This window comes from Carassius gibelio, chromosome B21 (genome assembly GCF_023724105.1).
Source record: "Carassius gibelio isolate Cgi1373 ecotype wild population from Czech Republic chromosome B21, carGib1.2-hapl.c, whole genome shotgun sequence".
In the NCBI taxonomy this organism is placed as follows: Eukaryota; Metazoa; Chordata; class Actinopteri; order Cypriniformes; family Cyprinidae; genus Carassius; species Carassius gibelio.
The window spans coordinates 5,131,502-5,153,039 of NC_068416.1; the positions used below are offsets into that span (position 1 = coordinate 5,131,502).

Consider the following 21,538-nt stretch of genomic DNA (forward strand, 5'->3'; position numbering starts at 1 on the left):
ACACAGAAGCGAGGAGACCTGGAATCAGGCTCATACTCATCACCAGCATCCCATCCTTCGACATAGAGAACAGGTTGGTCGTCACCACCATCCTAGTCCAGAGTATGGTCCTGGTCAGTGAGTATGGCTATCCACAAGAGAATTACATCTTTGACTGCCCTGCAAGAGACTCAGTCATAGGTACGTGGGTCCATTTCAGATTATTAGACAAATCACACCTGTTTCTTTCCCCTACTCAAACCCGCTGGTGGTCCGAATGACGAGGCAGAGGAGGTGTCCAGTGACCAGGGAACGCTGCCCGTCATGGAAGATGGAGAGGAGTCATACCAAGTTCGAGAACTGTTTAACTCCAGGTGCCGGGGGAGAATTCTCCTGTATTTGGTCGATTGGGAGGGGTATGTTCCAGAGCGATCTTAGGTTAATACAAATTACATTCTGGACCCCAAGAGTTCCACCACACCCATCCAAATAGTCCGGCCACCCGACCATGTGGGAGACCCCAGTGTCGCCCGCCTCCTTGCGCCAGGAACGCTCACAGGGAGGGGGTTCTGTCACAGTGTTGAAACTCTGTGGTTCCCTCTTATGACCATCAGAGGGCCCCCTTACACAAATATCGACTCTTACACTCTCAAACTACATTTTACTATCAGTCCCGTGTCAGGTACTGATCACTCAGCCCAGCTGTAGCCCATTAGCTGGCCTATATAAGCAGTCTGTTCCTACCATCTCTTTGCAAAGTCTTGTATTTGCATTTCTGAGCATTTTCCTTTTTATAGCCGGCCTGTTGTACCTTTATCTGTACCTTGTGTTTGACTCTCTGGTGCCTGCCCCGACTTTAAGCCTGATTACTGATGACAATTGTGTTTGCCCTCTGTTACTAGTGTTTGAGCATTGCCTGTTTGACCACGATTCTAATAAAGCTTTCTTATAGATCCCATTTTGAGTGGTGCATCGTTACAATAACAAAGTTCATGTTCAAATTAAACAAAATATTTGAAACCAAGGTTTGTATTGTTTTATATATTACTACTAAACCACTAACCCATCTAGGAACCACTATACTAGGAACTACAATACATGTTTTTGCAATAAAGGTGTACAATTTCATTGCAATTAAATTTCGACACACACATGATGTTAGTAGCTTATTTATTTAAACACATTTTGAAAGCAAACCACTTATTCATAATATTTTGAGGTATATCTTAGCACAATATCTGTAAAAAAAATTGATGTTTGCATTGTTTGCTATTAAGAAGTTACAGAACTGTTTTTAGATGTTGCATTATTTCTAGTTCTCTAATTTGTGACTCTTGTACTGAGTCTCAGATTTTCTGGATTTGGAATGTTCTCAAATCAGTAACAGACATGAAATTACAAAGAAGCACCACAGAATAAATCTGACATTTTAGATTGTCACTAATCTTTTTGCTAGCTGATTTAATCAAATTATCTTCATATAAAACCTTTCTAAATGGAAGTGCTCAGGTTTACGTCGTGTCTAGATCTTCAGGGTTTGGTTGGGTTTTAAGATCTCTGATGAAACACTGAGAGCCAAGCTGAAGGGTCACTCGAGACTGACTGGAGTTGATGGGAAGTCTTTGGCCCGTTCAGGAAAGGAAACAAAGAGTGCCTCATCAGGATCAATCATCAGAGCATCTCCATTCTTGCTTTCATCTTTCACGAGAACAAGAAAAGCCTTGGCAACAACATCAGCCCTGCGATGAAAACACAATTACAAAGTTTCTCAGCTTTTATGTTAAATTCAAACCTTCACTTTATCTGTTCCGTATCTCTCCCTGGATACGAAGGATTGTTAACTCACTCCAGAAGGCCGCGCTTCTGCATCATTGTCTCTGTAATTCCCTTCAGTTGAAAGAAACTTCCGATATGCTCTTCTGAACTCATGGTGGACAGAAGATTGGTCTTCACAAACCATGGACAGAGAATGTTGATCCTCACCCCATAGTTAGACAGCTTGGAAACGGCCTGTTGATCAATCAATCAATCAAACTTTATTTCTATAGCCCTTTACAGCAGCCACAAGGTGTCCAAAGTGCTTCACATCAGATACAAATAACACATCATCTTGATGATGAGCAATTAAAAAAAAAAAAAAGTAAAATACTTTCTCTCTTTCACAAAAAAGCTGTGATGCTTGATATGGAAAATACATACTGCCATGGCACGACTGAATCCCACCACACCGTGTTTGGTCGCAGTGTAGATGGGTGCCATCGGGAAAGGCCCCAAACCTGCAAAGATTCAGTTCTCAGAATAAAAGGAAATTCTGCATCATTTACGTACCTCATGTTGTTACAAAAATATTCTCAGTGTTTTTTTGGGGGTCCAGAGCAATGTCGGACCCCATTGACTTACACAGTAAGGACAAAAGCAAATGACATGAGGTAAATTAATAAATGATGAGATAAGTTCTGTTTTTAGATATACTATCCATTGATTGTAGAAATTCCTTATAGGTCTAAGAACGTCTTCACAGTTTTTCTCAGTCGCTTTGGTTCAGGTCTCAAATGATAGTTTTTTAACAGTAGTTCAGATGTCTGAAGCTTCTTGTTCACATCAGATTTGAGTTTCCTATTGATTTGGGCAAATTGCATGTGTTTTGGCATGTGTGCTAATGAGAAATCCACAATTTGCACAATAACTAAATGCAAGTAGCTTATTGATAAAAAACAGATTAGTCGATTCTCAGCGAGATTGTCAAAATCTTCAAAATTTATGTTTATAAATATCTTTATAAATATCACAATCTTCTCAATCAACCCAGTCTGGAAGCATATATATATGGAGTTTGTCCAGCACAATCACTACCATTTATGAGTTTTGGTTCTTTGCTGCTGTCGCCTCTGGCTTGCTTAGCTGGGGACACTTCATTTACAGCGATATCATTGACTTGATTTCAAATGATTGCAAAGATACTATTTTAACTGTTTTAACTGAACTGAACTGGATGATGACATCACTGAATTCAATGATGAGCTGCCTTTAACTGGAAAATGAGTGTTTACTATTGTAATTTTGCATTATTGACTCACTATTTTCCTAAGTAATGTTGTTTGGTTGCTTTGACACAATCTGTATTGTTAAAAGCACTTTATACTGTAAATAAAGGTGACTGACTTGAGTATAAACACATTATATTTGTACAGTACATTTATTTGTAGAAATGTGTTACATGTAAACTGAAAATTCACACTTGCTTGTCCTGAAAGAGCAACAGGAAGACATAAGAATGTGTGGTTGTGCTGATAGCAAAAGACAACAGAGTGTGTGAAGACAAATACACATTGGTGAATTTTCAGTTTACATGTAGCACATTTCTGCAAAATATTTGTACTGCATGAAAATGTTTGTGTACTACAGTTTTTCTCAATACATTTTTATCTACTGTTCTGTTAAAATGTGTATCTAATATCTAAAATGCTTTAGTATAGAAAGCCTTCAGTCAAAAAAGGAGGAAAACAATTGCATATAACAAAATTAAATTAGCATGTAACATGAAATGAAAATTGCATGTCTAAAGTATAAAATGACAATGAAACATATAACATAAAATAAAATAAAATTTGCATATAACATTTTTTTTTTTTTTTTGGTGGCCCTGGCAAAATAACTAAGTTTTGAAGCATGAATTAAATGTTTTTGATGAGCTACTAGTAGAGTTGTTACAGCAAACAGTTGTGACAACTGCACTTACAGTTTGAATGTTAATGTTACGACTGTTTCAAAAAATGTGCCAAAGCAATTGGAAATTGTAAAACTGTAATTTGATCTGTGTTTATTTTAAATAGAGACTGTATCAAACCTGCCATAGATGAAACATTGACAATGACTCCTCCATTCCCACCATTTTCCTTCTTCATATGTTCTAGAGCGAGATACGTTCCTCTGACCACTCCACCCTGAGATGAACACAAAACACCTTCAGCTGAAGCAGATGGACAGAGAGAGACAGATGGAGAGAGAGAGAGACAGACAGACAGACTCACACATACAGACACAAACAAACACAGAAACAAATACAGACACAAACAAACACAGACAGTCACAAACAAACACAGACACAAAAAAAACACAGACAGGCACAAACAAACACACACAGACAGACACAAACACAGACAGACACAAACAAACAAACAGACAGACACAAACAAACACACACACACACACACACACAGACAGACAGACACAAACAAACACACACAGACACAAACAAGCAAACACAGACAGACACAAACACAGACACAAACACAGTCACAAACATAGACAGACACAAACAAACAAACACAGACAGACACTAACAAAAAAAACAAACACAGACAGACACAAACACAGATAGACACTGTGGCGAGCGCCCTTGGAGGAATCAGCGTCGCCCTGGCAACCAACGGAAAACACCTGCACGTCCTCGTCACCGGCTGATCAGTCACAGCTGCTCCCCATCAGTCTGCACTCTCTTAAGCAGCACACGCTGCACTCAGAAGACGGTCTCGAACCCAACGCAACGCTGGTCTCATCCCTCTCTCATTTCTCTGCAGAAAGCAGCGAGTGACTGACAGCCCACCCCCTTTGGAGCACGGGGAACGCACAGAAAGCACCAGCACTCAGGAAGCGGCTCACATCACTTCACCAGGCACCTTACCCTCTAAATAAATCCACCCTCCGGGGCATTTAATGCACAAACCCTTGTCGAGTGATTCTTCACCCCACGACAGTGGTGGAGAATGCGGGCAAAATAGCGAAGGATTACCGACAAGTCACCGCCCCAACTCCTAATTTTTTTTCCCTCTCCTTGTTTGTGTCACCAGCAGCACGGAAGGCGGCGCGCGCCCCCGTGATGGAGGATGTCCTGCAACGCCTCGCTGAAGTGAGCATCCGCCAGCAGCAAACAGCGGAACACCTCGCCACTCATCTGGGCAGGACGGAGGATGAAGGACTGAGACTCGGGCACAAGCCACCCGCCTATTACCAAAAATGACCTGTCAGGCCACGTCGCCCATGACTCCTCCCCCTAGCCCGCTCATCCCGCTGCCTATCATCGAGGTGCCCTTCGAGCGGATTGGAATGGACATAGTGGGGCCGTTGCTGAAGTCTGCCCGAGGGCATGAGCACATCCTGGTCATCGTCCACTATGCCACCCGGTACCCAGAAGCAGTCCCCCTGCGGAAGGCCACCGCGAAGTCCATCACCCATGAGCTGTTTCTGCTGGCCAGCCGAGTCAGTCTCCCCTCAGAGATCCTGACTGACCAGGGAACCCCGTTCATGTCCCGGCTAATGGCGGACCTCTGCAGGCTGCTGCGGGTGAAGCAGTTGAGGACCACAGTCTATCACCCCCAGACGGATGAACTCATAGAGAGATTTAACCAAACCCTCAAGCAAATGCTCAGACGAATGGAGGCGGAGGACAAGCGGGATTGGGACCTCATGATCCCCTACGTGCTCTTTGGGATCCGCGAAGTTCCTCAGGCCTCAACTGGCTTCACCCCCTTCGAGCTCCTGTTCGACAAATGAAGAAAACGGATCGACCGATTGATGGCGTTAGTCCGGGAACACCTCACCAGGGCCCAGCAAGCGCAGTAACGTCACTACGGCCGGGCAGCCCAACCACGTGAATTCCAACCCGGAGACCGCGTCATGGTCCTGGTCCCCAGCTCCGCCTGCAAGTTTCTCGCCTCTTGGAAAGGACCCTACTCGGTAGTGGAGAGGATTGGACCAGTCACATACCGCCTGAGACAGCCGGGACCGTGACAGACGGAGCAACTCTATCACATCAACCTCCTGAAAAAGTGGGTGGGGACCCTGGACCAAGTAGCTGCCCTGAGCCTCAACGAACCCGTGGTTGTGGATGTCAACCCCCACCTCTCGGCTGCCCAGAAGACGGAGCTGCAGCACCTGGTCAGTCAGTTCCAGGATGTGTGCTCCTCCCAGCCCGGCCAGACCAACGTCCTTCAGCACCACATCAGGACACCCCAGGAGTCGTCATCAGGCAACGGCCCTATCGGGTCCCGGAAACTCATCGGCAGGCTATTGAGGAAGAGGTCCAACAAATGCTGAAGTTGGGGGTAATAGAACCATCCCGGAGTCCGTGGTCCAGCCCCATTGTGATGGTCCCAAAGCCGGATGGCACCCTCCACTTTTGTAATGACTTGAACGAAGTCTCCGAGTTCGACGGGTACCCCATGCCTCGGGTCGACGAGTTGCTGGACCGCCTTGGAAGGGCCCGGTACATCAGTACCCTGGACCTCACCAAGGGCTATTGGCAGGTACCACTCTCCGAGGCCGCCAAGCTGAAGACTGCCTTCTCAACCCCCAGTGGCCATTGGCAGTACCGGACCCTTCCCTTCGGCCTACACGGGGCCCCCGCGATGTTCCAGCGGATGATGGACATCCTCCTGTGGCCCAACCAGGTGTGAGCAGCCGTCTACCTGGATGACGTCGTGATCCACTCCGAGGCATGGGAAGAACATCTGGATCGTCTGCAGATGGTGCTCTCGGAGCTCCGGCGGGCTGGGCTCACTGCTAACCCCCGAAAATGCCACCTAGCCCTCTCTGAGGGCAAGTACCTGGGTTTCCAAGTCGGCCGAGGTCTCATCCGGCCACAGGACATAAAGGTCGAGGCCATCCATGCTTGGGGTTTGCGGGCTATTACCGATGTTTTATCCCCAACTTCTCCTCTTTAGCCGCCCCCTTGACAGACCTGACCAGGAAGGGGCAGCCGGAGTGACCGACAGCCCACCCCCTTTGGAGCACGTCAGGACACCCACTTTCACTTTGGTTTGGCATCGAAGAGCACGGAGAACACACCAGCACTCAGGAAGCGGTTCACATCACTTCACCAGGCACCTTACCCTCTAAATAAATCCACCCACCGGGGCATTTAATTCATAAACCCTTGTTGAGTGATTCTTCACCCCATGACAACACACACAAACACACACACACACACACACAGACAGACAGACAGAAAACACAGACACACACAAATAAACACACACAGACAGTCACAGACACAGACAGACACAGACACAGTCACAAACAAACACAGACAGAGAGACAGACAGACAGACAGACTGACACAAACACTGACGGACAAACTCATACCAGGTTGATTGCAATAGTTTTTTCCCAGTTCCTTTCATTGATGATCCCTGCGTTGTTGCAAAAAATGTCTATGTGGCCAAATGTTTTAACAATTTTTTCCAAAACTCCTGTAAGGGACAACATGAAAGCATTCAGAGCATACCCACAATCTCATTTACTGCTCTTATAAAGTGACTTGAGTAATAGCAGCATTGTGATACTGTAATTCATATCAGTCTGAGCATCATGTAATCATCCCCAGACAATAAAACCTCTCTTAAATGTTCAAAAACCTTTAAAATCTTCCTCTGATGTGACGTCGGCTGAGTAAAATTCAGTCCTGCCCCGTCCATACTCCTGATCAAGTGTGTTCTTCAGTTCATTTCCCAGCGATGTATTCACATCGATTAAAGCCACCTGTAATCAAATGAATCTGTGAGCGCTATTACAGTACAGGACTCTGAGATTCAGAAGTCTACAGTAAAGCAGAGCAAGTGACTATTGTGTCCCTCACACTTTTTGATTTCATCTTTTTTATTATAATATATATATATATATATGTGTGTGTGTGTGTGTGTGTGTGTGTGTGTACATATATATTTTTTATATAAGCAGATGTTTCTATTTATTCCCTCAATGTGAATTTTACATTTTAATAGTCAGAATATGAATTGGAAAACGAACTTTACTCTTCAGGCGTTTCAACACAATTCAATCAAATCTGACGAGCAGGAACAGTTCCGTTCTTTAAAACGCTTTTCAACTTTGACACAATTTGACGCCCATCTTTCTAATCGATGACAGTTGTTTGTTTTTTTAAACAGACTTAGATCTAAATCTTGATGAAGAGAAATTATTTTGCTTTTTTACTTTTTCATGGCAACAAGGTTTTATAAACGGTTAACATTACGAAGACGCCTCACTATACTTATCTGCATCACTGTTACAATTTTCCTAGACACTGTCAAACGATCTTACTGTGCATATAGATACTTCTGTCTAGATCAATGTTCAACCTGCTTTTTATCTGTATCGCAAAGTCCTGTAGCATATTATTTGTCGTTCTAGAGGGCGGATTCCTTGTCATGCGAACAAACATTACAACAGCCTTTACAACACTGTATCGTTGAATTCTGCTACTTGTCGTTAATACAAATATAAGCACAAAAGGATATATATATATATTTTTATTTTTTTTATTATTATTTTTTTTTACCTTTGCCCCGTTTTTCAGGAGTATTTCGACAAAGCTTCTGCCCAAACCCTGAGCTGCTCCGGTCACCACAGCCACTTTCTCCTTCAGATCCATCACAACACACACCTGTCACAGAAACCAGAAAACACAGCAGCACTAATGACTAAAAACTATCTGTTGAATAACTAACAGTTACCAGGACAGAGGCAAGAGGCTTGGGTGAGTGGGAGGAGTTACACACCACACACACCACACACACACACACACACTGTATATAGCGGCTCTGCCACAGATGTGTGAGGAAACGATTGTCAGTGTGTCCTTCTAAAAACACTTTAATAAAACCTGTGTTCATTGTAAACATCCTGATAGGTTTGTCAAAGCATCCTGGAGACACAGTTCTTGTGGATCGAGTCTGTCTCAGTTTGTTCTGTTTCTTCATGTCACTCCAGACAGACCAATGAGGATCAGATCACAAAAAAATTACTGCATTATTACAATTAATAGCAAAATGAATGTTTGGCAATGTTAACTGTTATTTCCCACAGACACACTACAGCAAACAATAGAAATAAATGACTTTTTAGCGGCTGGAAATGACATTTAGGGCCACTATTGTATATAAAGTCACATGTAATGCATTGCACGGTAATGATGCTTTCACCATCTGGTAAATCACACATGTTAAAGATCATTTCCAGACAACAGATGAGGTCATGACACTTAAAAAGTCTACAAACTTTTAAGAACTTCCTCCAATGAATGACACATTGGTTGCATTAACCCTTTCTGTGCTTCCTGCCTGATTACTGTACATCCTGTGTGTACAAACCAGTACACAGTGTCCGAGACTCATGCCATCTCACAGAAACCGAGCCTCAGCTGTGAGTGATTATCCACATTTCCTGGAAAGAGAGCAAAACAAGAGGCTTGGTGATGATAATTAACAACAGACCTGACGTGTAAGGAAGAGGAAAGAAACTCTCATTTTGAGCTCTAAGAGACTGCTTTGGATAGAAGTATCTGACAAATATGCAAATCTGAATGTAAATTAATGAAATGGGATTTGAATTAAAACACCATAGATTGTGTTGATTGGGAAGAGAGCAGTTCAAATAAAATCACACAACACAAGTTTTGAAACAGTGCACAAATAACAACATCAGTTTGGTTTATTATTATAACCTGACTTTTAATTGTCTGCTATAACACACACACACACAAACACACACGCACACACACACACACACAAAGACAAATATCATCAATCTAATAGAATACCGGTTGAAGTCTAGGTAATGTTCCCACTCAGATATTTATTATGATTAGCACATATATTATAATTCGTTTTCATATTTACCGTCGTAAAAAAAATCTAATCAGTTAAAACGCATTTGAGAAATGTAATCAGTTAAATCGCATTTGAGAAATGTTTCTAAATAATGTCTCACAGATTATTCATTGCAACCGTTCTTTCTATTAAAAAAAATAATTAAAAAAAAATAAAAATAAAAACTAAAAATATAATTTACGTCTTTGTCACGGTCTTCTTGGAGGCAGCTGTTTGACCAATCAGCGCTTGCGCTCGGGTGACGTCGGCATGACGTATTTATGAAAAATGGCGGCTACGCGTAGCAGTGAGTTCGGCGATTTGGTTCAAATTAAAAAGCAACTTATTTCTATTACAGCGCAGTGTAAGGAAAGAGGACTCGTCCACAGTGTGAAATGGTAACGCAGATTCTATTTATAATTCAACACGTGAGGAATACAAACCGTTATTATATTACACATCTTAATGTGTGAGCGTTCGTTAGCATGACAGCTAGCATCATGAAATACAGAGATATTCGATCTGTTTAGAGTATCATACACTAACTGTTCCCTGACAGTATCGTGTAATGTGACACGTTCTATAATAACACACACTGTACCCTCTAAAAATATGCCTTGGGATATAAATATGTAAATACACTCCCCATACGCCCCTCTGTCCTTCACTAACACTGTTTTGATGTATGTTATGCTGTGTTCAACAGTTCAACATGTTTCTTGAGCAGTAAATCATTATATTATTCTGATTTCTGAAGATCAAGTGACACTGAAGACTGGAGGAATGATGCTGAAAATACAACTCCACATCACAGAAATACATTACACTTTAACACAGATTCACACAGAAAACAGCTGTTTTAAATAATAAAAATATTTCACAATATTCCTGTTTTTGCTGTATTTCTGATCAAATAAATTCAGGTTTGGTGAGCAAAAGAAACTTAAAAAAAAAATAATAATTATAAAACTCTTCCTAATCAAACACTTGTGACTGGTAGTGTATGCAAATGAAAAGAGTTTTTTTAATTGTTCTTCAGGGTGTAAAAACAACAATAAACGTGTCGTTTGTGTTTCAGGGCATCTGAGCTGGCGTTTTCTTTGGATCCGCTTCCTCTGAAGGAGATCCCTCCAGCGCCGGAGCTCACCGAGGTCCGTCTGAAGCCCTCGCTCCCAGTGAACAGATAGAGAAACAGACACGTGTGTATAACAGACATGTCTTCTCTCTTCCAGGAGGACGCTCGGGACCTGGATGCACTGTGTCTGGCCAAATCATACTTCGATCTGAAGGAATATGACCGAGCTGCATACTTCCTCCGCGGCTGCCGGAGTCAGAAAGCATATTTTCTCTACATGTATTCACGCTACCTAGTGAGATATTTCTCTCTTGTTTTCTTATGTGAATATTTTAGATCTGTTCTCTTACGAGATGAAATGTGAAGAAAGCAATATCCTTTATTTTCTCAGTCAGGTGAAAAGAAGAAAGATGACGAGACCGTCGACAGTCTGGGTAAGAGTGAGTGTTTTAAACCTGGCAGAGATGGTTTCCGCTCTCTCGTCTTCATCAGCATGTGTTTGGTTGTCTGCAGGTCCTCTGGAGAAGGGTCAGGTCCGAAACGAAGCCCTGCGAGAGCTCAGGGTGGAGCTGAGCAAGAAACACAGCGCCGGAGAGCTGGACGGGTTTGCGCTCTATCTGTAAGCAGCACATTAGTTCTCACGTACTGGGTCGTGGCCCAGAAACAGAGTGAAGGTCTGTCCTGATTGATTGAGTACCCAGCAGAAAATATCTGAGAACCACTGGTTGTAAAAAAAAGCAGTGATTTTCTAGAAGATTCAGCACATCAGTCTGTTTTTCTCGATTTTTTGACACACCGCACATAAAGTATAACTGGGTCAAAGACGTTAAGATATCCACATCATAAGAAATTTACAAAAGTGATTTTATGTCCATAGAAAGAACATTGAATGTGAGTAAAGTCTCTACTTTTAAGGTTCCGAAAAGTTTTCGGAGGGTAAATGGTCAATATTTGGTTGAAATTTCTGTAAAAATATGCTTATTCTGACGTGTACATATTAAGATATATAAAAGAATAATGGAACATATTACATTTCATTGGGTTTTAAATGAGTGGAAATGTCTTACTGACAAATGTCTGAAACTTAGGATGTTGGGACATTATAACAACCCCCCAAAAAAGTAAAATTATAACTAATTAGTATTTGTGGTGAGAGTAATTATTCTTTTAATATGGAATAAATAGATTTTTGCTGTAAATATACCTGACAAGACCGTTACACCGAATTACATTTTAGTCTCTTCTGTAAATCAGAGGAAAATGTATGATGTTTATTTTTTGGTCAAGAAAAACAAAATTACAATTAAATTAAACCGAGAACATGGTAATAAAATATGACTAGAACTCAGAGTTGAACTGTAAACATTCATCTCGATAATGTCAGATTACTTTGATAGAAAGGTATGTATTTAATTCAGCTGTTAAATTTAAGATCATAATTAGTACCAATTTAGCTCAAACAATTTAGCTTAAAGGTTGCATTAGAAAAACATGCTTGTGTTCAAGTGTTTTTGGTCCCAAATATTACTTGTAGTCCACTGTATGAAGATTTTTTTGGGGTATAATATGCCGCAGTAACTTTATTTTGCTGTCCTCTCTTACACAAGTGAAGTGTAGTGTCCTGCGTCCTCTAGTGAGAAACTATCATGAGTCTGAGTAATGTTTGGTGCGTCTCTGAACGTCATCTTTATTCAGTTACGGAGTGGTTCTGCGGAAGCTGGACTTGCTGAAGGAGGCGGTGGAGATCTTCGTGGCGGCGACACACGCTCTTCCTCTGCACTGGGGATCGTGGCTGGAGCTCTGCAATCTCATCACCAACATCGAGATGGTACTTCTCCTTCTGAAGCACACTGTGTGTAGTGTGAAGCGTGTACGCTGAAACCGAGACCGCTGTGTGTGTGTGTGTGTGTGTGTGTGTGTGTGTGTGTGTGTCTCAGCTGAAGTCCCTGTCTCTGCCGGAGTGCTGGGTGAGGGACTTCTTCATGGCACACATGTTCACCGAGCTGCAGATGATCAAAGAAGCGCTGCAGAAGTACCAGAGCCTCATGGAAGCAGGCTTCTCCAAGAGCACTTACATCATCTCTCAGATCGCCGTGGCTTACCATAACATACGAGGTGAGGGGTGCATGCAGAAGAGACCGAAACCTAAGTCAGGATGCTCGGTTATTCTTTCACTGATTGTTTATACACATGGTTTTAAGACCATTGAAATGTGAATATATCGCGGGGTTCGTACAGAGTGCTTAAAGTGCTTGATTTTGAAATCTAAAATCATGGAAAACCCTTGAAAACAGCCAGATTTTTGAGAAGGTGCTTGAAAAGTACTTGAATGTTTGAAGTGCAGTATTTATGAAATAAGTGTAATTTCCTTCGATAAAACAATCTTTTATGCAAAGTTAACGATGAATATACTGTGAGCTTGTGTTGCTTAACATTCCTCTGGTTAAACCGCGCATGTTATCTTACTAGATTTGTAACGTATATCATGTATAAACCTATGCCAACACAGGAGAATTCATCAACGTATTTCTAAATATGCGATTTCTTGTACATCGCTATTCCAAAATAAATGTCCAAACCCTCGCTCTTGAGTTTAGATGTGGCCAAATATTCAAACTACATGGATTTAAACTTTGAATGACGCTGTGAAGTGAAGCGTGGCCAGTCCGTTGGCGCCCTCTACAGGTGTTTGCTATAACACATAATAAACTAAAGTGGACTATGTTCATATTTTGTGTAGGTTTATTACGTAGACCTATTTTATCATGGTTGTTTAATAAAACCATGTTATTACTTGGTTTGGATACTTTATTTGAACAAATGATTATTGCCACATTGTTTTGAAAGCCTGTTTTTCACCTGCATCACAGGAAAATATCAGATCACTAAATTGTAAAAATAATCAGCAGATTACTTGATTCCTAAAACAATTATAAGTTATAGCTAGGGCTGGGATAAACGATTTTTTTTAACGATTAATCTAGCGATTAATTTTTTCAGACCGATTTGATTTCGATTATCTCCCCATTAATTGACTACTAACAATTTATACATGTTGATTTACATATCTGAATGAAAAAAACATGAATTCCTTAACATTGCAATATATGTTTATTGCTCTTAAAATTACAAAATAAAAGTCTGACTAAGAATGCATTACTTTGCACTTGTATAGAGATAGCATTCAATAAAACCTTGAAGCCTTGAAAACGCATAGCTTACTGAAACAAGCTTACTGAACACATAGGGCCTAGCTTACTGAAAAAAAGTTATTCTTTCAGATGAAAATAACAACAACTTGATGTCTAGCATTCAATAAAAAGGTCACCCAAAATACTTGTTTAGAGCAATTGAAAGAATACAGTAACCAATGTAAACTTGAGGGCTTTAAGCTAATACAGAGAGTGCTTTTCCAAAAGAAATAAAAATTAACAGTGGGAGCCAGCAGCCTGTCATGGAGAAAAAATCTCTGAATGCTCCACGTGAAACTTTGGCGTTCCGCCCTTTTTCTATCGTGTCTAATGATTTTGGTTAATATGCACGAGGGAGAGAGAGAGAGAGAGCGAGAGCGAGCAAGAAGCGGTCGTGTAGTTTGAAGACTGTGAGTGCGCGAGCGCTTGAATCTTTGGTGTTTCGCCCTTTTTCTATCGTGTTTAATGATTTTGATTAATATGCACGAGGGAGGGAGAGAGAGAGAGAGAGAGAGAGAGAGAGAGCGAGCAAGAAGCGCTCGTGTAGTTTGAAGACTGTGAGTGTGTGCGCGCAGCCAGGGCTCTCTCTCTCTCTCTCGTACGCGCCCTGTCATTCTATTCTACATCACTCACCGATCAAATAAGGCTATGACAGCCGCCAAAAAAAAAAGATCAATGCAGAAAAACCCCTGGATTGGTTATATAATGTTGGACACAATGTTGATCCGGCCATCGCGTATATTCAGCACACATAAGGTAAACGTTTTGCAAACGTTTTTTTAAAGAAATAAAAACGGGTCGACGACGCGTTGTCCCAGTCCTAGTTATAGCCTAGTTAAAAAATCTTAAAAATGGTATTAAAATAATGTCTTATTCTAGTGAACCAAGTATGTGTATATCTCATGAGCTAAATGTATTGTGGTGGTGATAAAGCTCATAATTTAACAAGTGTTTGATACAGTTTTCAATCTACAAGTCAATCATATTCATGAAAAAAAAATCGGTTTGAATAAGAGAAGCGATGACTTTGTCATAATATCCTTTCAAATGTTAAAGTTGTCACAGTCATTGCATGCTTTTGTGCTATTTTATTTGTGCTATTTAGTTGTATTAGTTTATAAGAATTTTAGAGATAATAACAATATAGTTTGAGAAGTTAGATTTTAGTCCTTGAAAGCCAAAATAAATTGTGCTTAAGTCCTTGAAAGTCCTGGGATTTTATTTAGCAGTTTCTGTACGAACCTTGATAATGTTAACATTACTTTACATAACATTAATCCTGGTTTCACAGACAAGGCTTAGATTGAAGTCAGTTATTCAATTTATGACATTTAAGTAGATTTTTATTTGTATATTTTTTTAAGTGTGATAATGGTTTACCTTACAGGGGTAATCAATTTACAACGTTAGCATGCATGCGATACGGTTTGCAGTGTGTGTGAGCCTGTTGTCAGAAAGAAACATTAAGTGATGTGCTTCTAGTTCAAAACTACTTAAATACATCAGTCGAGTGTTTGAGTAAAAGGCGATTATCTTAATATTATCTACTTCATTGTTTCTCCAGATATTGATCAGGCCTTATATCTGTTCAATGAGCTCCGGGAACAGGATCCTTTCCGCATCGAGAACATGGACACCTTCTCCAACCTGCTCTATGTGCGGGTGAGAGCTTTCTGAATGCACGTTATACATCTTACTATGCAGGTTTAAATGACTTTAACATGTTTAATCAATGCTGTATCTCTTTCAGTAAAGATAACATGCATTCAGTTGTTTAGTCTGCTTAAACCCAGCCCTTTCTTACACTGAACTGCATCCGTGCATTGACTGTGTCTGTGTGCTGTCAGAGCATGAAGCCGGAGCTCAGTTACCTGGCACACAATCTGGTGGAGATCGATAAGTACCGAGTGGAGACGTGCTGCGTCATCGGTGAGAAACCAGCTGTTAAAGCTCTGTGGTTCATCTCTGAACACGTCTGATTCTTAACCTCTCTCGCTCACACTTGTGTCTTCGCGGTCAAACCGTGAAATTTAACTTCTTTTGTTTTCAAGAAAATCAATGTAGTGTATTTTTGCTCAACAATATTTTTTGATTACTATTTAGAATCTTGAGGGGGATTTCATGATACAATGCAATAGTTATAATTTTTATTAGTTTTTGTTTTTCATAAAACAACTAAAAATTAGGATGTCTTATGAAATTGTCTTAAAAAAAGATCCAAATATAGTTAAAAAACAAGAAGAAATATCTGCAAATGGGTTTGGATTAAGATACTTTTTCTTTACCCCAAATGCATCCTGATTCAATAATTTTTTGATATTTATATTAAAAAACAAGACTGAAATACTAAGGAAGAAAACAATTCTTTTTCTGGATCGTGTTCATGTTTTCACCAAGTCTCATCGCATTCTGATGAAGCAGAATTGAAAACATAATATTTTTAGTTCAGTTCTGACTAAAGAGTCCCAGAGGGTTCGGCAGGATCGTGAAGAGCTTGTTGAGAGGCTTATCAGTTCTCCATGGAAGTTAACAGATGCTTGATTTCTTTCAGTTTTATTTCATTTGACAGATACTGTGCCAAAACATAATGGCCCACAGCACAAGTGCATGTGCTCAAAACAGTCTGGCTTCCAGTTAGCACGTGTTTGATTTCATAACAGGGGTGTGAGAAAATCAAACAAACTAGAAAATCCAGTTTGTTGAGGAAACTGTAAAATAACGTATCTCTGTAATCATTTAATCTGTGTTTTGTGTCCACTGGCAGGAAACTACTACAGCCTGCGGTCTCAGCACGAGAAGGCCGCTCTGTATTTCCAGCGGGCTCTGAAGCTGAATCCACGCTGTCTGGGGGCCTGGACCCTCATGGGTCACGAGTACATGGAGATGAAGAACACCTCCGCTGCCATCCAGGCCTACAGGTATCATCCGCTCGCAGCTCAGAGACGAACCAGATCAGTGCTGTGCATCATTCCCATCAGCACACTGGAGCACATTTAACTCCGGACTGCTTCACTAAGACTTTCAGTCCAACGCACGTCACATTAGTCAGCTTTCTCATAATAAATAATATGAATCTATTACTCGTTTCCTTCTTGTGTGATAGACATGCGATTGAAGTGAACAAGAGAGACTACAGAGCCTGGTACGGACTCGGACAGACCTACGAGATCCTCAAAATGCCCTTCTACTCGCTCTACTACTACAGAAAAGCTCATCAGCTGAGGTGAAGAGGTCTCGAGGATCGTTCAGTGTGTGTTCCTCAGGATCTGCTGGCTTACTGTGTGTGTGTGTGTGTGTGTGTGTGTGTGTGTGTGTGTGTGTGTGTGTGTGATGGTTTCAGGCCTAATGACTCGCGAATGCTCGTCGCTCTCGGGGAATGTTACGAGAAACTGTCTCAGCAAGTGGAGGCCAAAAAGGTAAAGTGGTGACTCTTGATTTTTCTGCAGAGTGTATGTGTGTGTGTGTGTGTGTGTGTGTAGTAATGCTAACGCTCTGCTCTGGCGTCTTCAGTGTTACTGGAGGGCGTATTCGGTGGGCGATGTGGAGAGAATGGCCCTTCTGAAGCTGGCCAAGTGAGTGTGTTTTCCTCAGGAGTGTGTTGTGTTAGTGCTGATGATGCTTTCACTGAAACCCTGTGTGTGTGTGTTTTCAGGCTTCACGAGCAGCTGAATGAATCTGACGACGCTGCACAATGCTACATCATCTACATCCAGGACATTTTCTCATGTGGAGTAAGTACCTGAAACCTCACACTGCAGCAGCGTTTGACTAGTGAATGTTCTGTAGGAAGACTTATTCACAGCTGACAACGTTCACTTCCCAGAACCTTAGTTTTTATTTTATAGAATATTATTTGAACGTTAATCTAACATTCCTTTATATCAGAGATAAACCACAGGGAAGAGCAGATTATCGCCGAAAAGTCAAACGAAGTGTTTTGGGCACTTAGTATTTTTCTTGCATGCGTGTGCAGTTCAAGATCTACACGATTATCTGCAGTCTAAGAATTCAGAATCGAAGATACAAAACTCTGCTATATAAAAAATCAGTTGTGTAAAATTTCAAGTATTCAAGCTAAAAATCATCATAATTCAGAACTATGTTAAATGCCACACAAAATTCAGTTTTGATAAATGCCACTTGTCAATAATTCAAATTTATACAATAGAAATAGAAAATAGTTTTGTCATATAATAAACTCCATACGAGCGCATAGTATTGTTTTAGTTCGAAAGTACTAAATGTTCCTTCTTTATAAAGATCTTGAATTGTAAGTATACCCTTATGTTGAGAAAAAAATACTGTGTAATCCAGCAGAAAAAAACATGAATGCATGTAAAACTGGGAAGACTTGTGTGATCTGCTGAGTAAAGGTGTGTGTGTGTGTGTGTGTGTGTGTCAGGAGCAGCTGGAGCACGCCGAGGTCAGCACCGCTCTCAGGTATCTGGGTCAGTACTACTTCAAGAACAAGCTGTACGACGAGGCGTCTCTCTGCGCTCAGCGCTGCTGCGATTATAACGACGTGAGTTCCTCTTCATCATCCACTCACAACTCAGGGATGCAAACTTGTCACCTTTCAGAACAATTGTCATTTTGAATCCAGAACAGGTGATTCGTGCAGATCTGGTGACTCTTTCCACTAGAGGTCGACCGATTAATCGGTTCTGCGGAGTAATCGGCACCGATAATATCGGCCAGTGTGCGTCAGCCTAGCTGTATTATCAGTCAAATGAAGTACCAAATCAGTTCTGTTCCCGCTCAAATACAAGTGATTTCAAACTGGGTTTCCAGGACTGTGTAACAAATTCAGCTGAAGTGCTACTCAAAACTGGCCTAATCACGTTCCTGGGTAAATTGGCTATCCAGATTGCGCCAAAATCATGATCCAGTGGACCCTAAGCCTCTTTCCAGGATGTTCCACATCGGGTGGAATTGCATTACACCAGCAGGAACCGTATAGAAGCAGTCCAATTGTGTATTTGTGTGTGTGCTCCGGTTTAGAATTACAGATGCAGAAGTTTCTATTTATGCTTTAAACCTTAATGTTGAGTATCACAGCCAATCACAGGCGTCTCTGGAAAGCATTGACCAATCAGAGGTGTTTACTGTATGTTAGTCAGAATCCATCACTTTCTTCATCTCCTGATGAGTTTGCATCTCTGAGAACTAAAACTGATGACAGGAAGGTTTACTGCATATTAAATATTTCTGATCAACACTAACTAGATCTAGTAGAATTTGCAGAGGAACGTGTTTTCAGCATATAGTTGAAGGTTGTTAACATCCAGCATGTCGTCGGAACCTTTGAGCTAAATTAGTTTAGTGTTGCTAGCATGCTTTAATATTGCCAGAATATTTTAGCACTTGGTTAGCATTAGTTATCATGTCATTAGCATGTTTCAGAATTTGGCTAGTATAATTACACGTGCTGCTAGCATGTTTTAACATCGTTACATAATTTTAGGATGTACGTAGATGACGGCATGTTTTAGTATTTTTCTAAAAGTTGATGTAATTTAACTTTTTTTTAAGATGATTTAGCATTTGGTTAACTAACATATCGTTAGCATGTTTTAACATCAAGTTGTTGACGTTTTACTATGTTTGAACATGTTTTAACATTTTTCTATAAGTTGATGGAATGTAAACGTATAAAGATGTCGCTCGCATGTTTTAATATCGTTACCGTATTTCAGGTTGTTTTTAGATGATCATGTTTTAACCTTTTTTAAAGTTGATACACTGTTGTAAACGTGTTTTTAGGATGTAGTTGTAGTTTTTTTTCTCTAAGTTAATAGTATGCTATCATGTTGTTAGCAGGTGTAATAAATTGGTATAATTTTTTTAGGAGTTGCTGGGTTGTATTAAGATTGTTACCGTTTTTTTTTTTTTTTTTTTAAGAAGTTGGTAGTACGGTAACATGTTTTAACACGTTAGCATATCTTTGACAGACAGCTAGGTTAAAGGCAGAACAGATTACTTGTGTGTGTTTAGATTTGAGTGTGTACTACTTTGATAGAATCACTGCACCATGGAATAAAGAGGCACTTGTGATAATTAGTGGTGTAACCTGTGTAACCTGTGGTTTTCAGGCGCGAGAGGAAGGCAAGGCTTTGTTGAGGCAGATCTCTGCGGTGCGTGAGCAAGGAGAGCCTTCCTCCACAGACCTGACTGTGCCCTGCGTCTTCAACCCGCTGTCTAACAACACCACACCCGTCAGGAGGGTGTCTCCGCTTGACCTGTCCTCCGTCACACCCTGACACTCCTCTACACACTGTAAATAACACCGCTGCCTGCTATAACAAATAAACTGGTCCAACATTGACAGTTGAGTGTTTGATTACAAATCTCACCCATATTGTACAGTGGAAAGACATCCAGAAGTGACAAACCAACATCTCCGACCACAGAGACTTTCCCAAACGCATGCAAAATGTGCAAAAGAGGAGCCAAAGCAAGAATGTAGTGCTAAAATCTGCATTTGACCATTTACAAACACATCAAAGAACAAGACGTGTGTGTGTGTGTTTGGTAATAACACTTACTCATTCTCAAACATTTTGAAACTGATAAAGCGGCAACCATCAAAGAGTTTTACAGGCTACATTTTTGGAAGACAAATGGAATGTAGGTTACTATTTGGAATCAATACTTCTATCTTGCTTCTTTTTTGATTTATTTTGCATAACATACAAAATTATAGCTGCAAGCAGCAATTACGGGGCCAAGCACTCCACCGGTAAATTAAGGAGCTAAGCATGGCATGAAGGACCACACCAAATGCAACAGTGAGCAATTACAGCAATTTTAGGATGATTGTAATTGAAATGGCTAAAAAAATCATAACAGAACCACTAGTAATATGATTAAATGGCTTCTCACTTTTGACCAAGAGGTGGCGCTGTTATCAAATCATTTTGGCGTGTTCTGTGAGAGATGACAATGGCACACACAAAGTTTGGTGTCAATATGCCAAAGCATTGCAGCGATACAGCCTCAAGTGTCATTTTGGCATGATGCCTCAAATTCGTCGCGGAGGTATGTGAAAATGGTTTTGTCTATCGACACAAAATCCGTATCTTTGTGTCAGCACAGTACGAAGATCATCTGATTAGAATTGGTGAAAATCAGACCAACAGTTGATGAGGAGTTTGAAAAAGTAGGTTTTCAACATGGATCAATATGGCGGACCAGAAGTTCTGCTTACTCTGGCATATTTGGTGTCTAGTAACATACTATGGTGTCATGGAGCCGAATATTTTTGTAATTATTTTCATATTGATACGATAATGCGTTAAAAAAATACAGCATTTTAAATCATAATTTAAAATGGCCAACGCCTAGAATGGCTGATACGGGAAATCTGGATATCATTCGACTCAACCTGACTCACTGAATCTAAAGAGACCAGTTGTGTGATTTTTGGCCGAACCATTTAGAAGTTATAAGCCAAAATATGCATTTTTCATATCTCCTGACCACTAGGTGGAGCTGTGTCGAAACACTGCAGGTAGTCTCAGGTCATGCTTATTTTAACACACACCAAGTTTGGTCTCAATATGCCAAACCGTTGCTGAAATATAGCCTCGCATGCATTTTTGCGTGCTTTTCGTCAAATTTGTTCATGTGTCATTCAAGAACGGTTG

The 21,538-nt window shown here is 40.8% G+C and overlaps 2 protein-coding genes across 3 annotated transcripts in view; one reads left to right on the forward strand and one right to left on the reverse strand.

The window, feature by feature from the left end:
* The window catches only part of cdc23 (CDC23 (cell division cycle 23, yeast, homolog)), a 105,222-nt gene extending 85,005 nt beyond the window's left edge, over positions 1-20,217 (forward strand). Inside the window, exons 1-16 of one of the 2 annotated variants that reach the window (XM_052587664.1) lie at positions 9,850-10,024; positions 10,705-10,777; positions 10,859-10,996; positions 11,093-11,135; positions 11,215-11,320; positions 12,397-12,529; positions 12,639-12,816; positions 15,457-15,554; positions 15,740-15,821; positions 16,657-16,810; positions 16,996-17,115; positions 17,233-17,308; positions 17,403-17,464; positions 17,545-17,623; positions 18,295-18,414; positions 19,985-20,217. In XM_052587664.1, the coding sequence (XP_052443624.1) occupies positions 9,915-10,024; positions 10,705-10,777; positions 10,859-10,996; positions 11,093-11,135; positions 11,215-11,320; positions 12,397-12,529; positions 12,639-12,816; positions 15,457-15,554; positions 15,740-15,821; positions 16,657-16,810; positions 16,996-17,115; positions 17,233-17,308; positions 17,403-17,464; positions 17,545-17,623; positions 18,295-18,414; positions 19,985-20,152 (1,740 nt within the window). In that variant the 5' untranslated portion in view covers positions 9,850-9,914 and the 3' untranslated portion in view covers positions 20,153-20,217. Of the gene's footprint in view, positions 1-9,849; positions 10,025-10,704; positions 10,778-10,858; positions 10,997-11,092; positions 11,136-11,213; positions 11,321-12,396; positions 12,530-12,638; positions 12,817-15,456; positions 15,555-15,739; positions 15,822-16,656; positions 16,811-16,995; positions 17,116-17,232; positions 17,309-17,402; positions 17,465-17,544; positions 17,624-18,294; positions 18,415-19,984 lie in introns of those variants that run through there. The other variant, XM_052587665.1, reaches the window with a different exon arrangement.
* Positions 1,133-8,542, reverse strand: LOC127985635 (15-hydroxyprostaglandin dehydrogenase [NAD(+)]). Its single transcript, XM_052587666.1, has 7 exons — positions 8,318-8,542; positions 7,395-7,518; positions 7,123-7,229; positions 3,827-3,923; positions 2,179-2,255; positions 1,826-1,989; positions 1,133-1,718 (listed from the first exon to the last, which is right to left on the reverse strand). The coding sequence occupies exons 1-7, from the start codon at positions 8,408-8,410 to the stop codon at positions 1,568-1,570; spliced, it is 813 nt and encodes a 270-aa protein (XP_052443626.1). The 5' UTR covers positions 8,411-8,542; the 3' UTR covers positions 1,133-1,567.
* Positions 20,218-21,538: the final 1,321 nt, after the last annotated feature.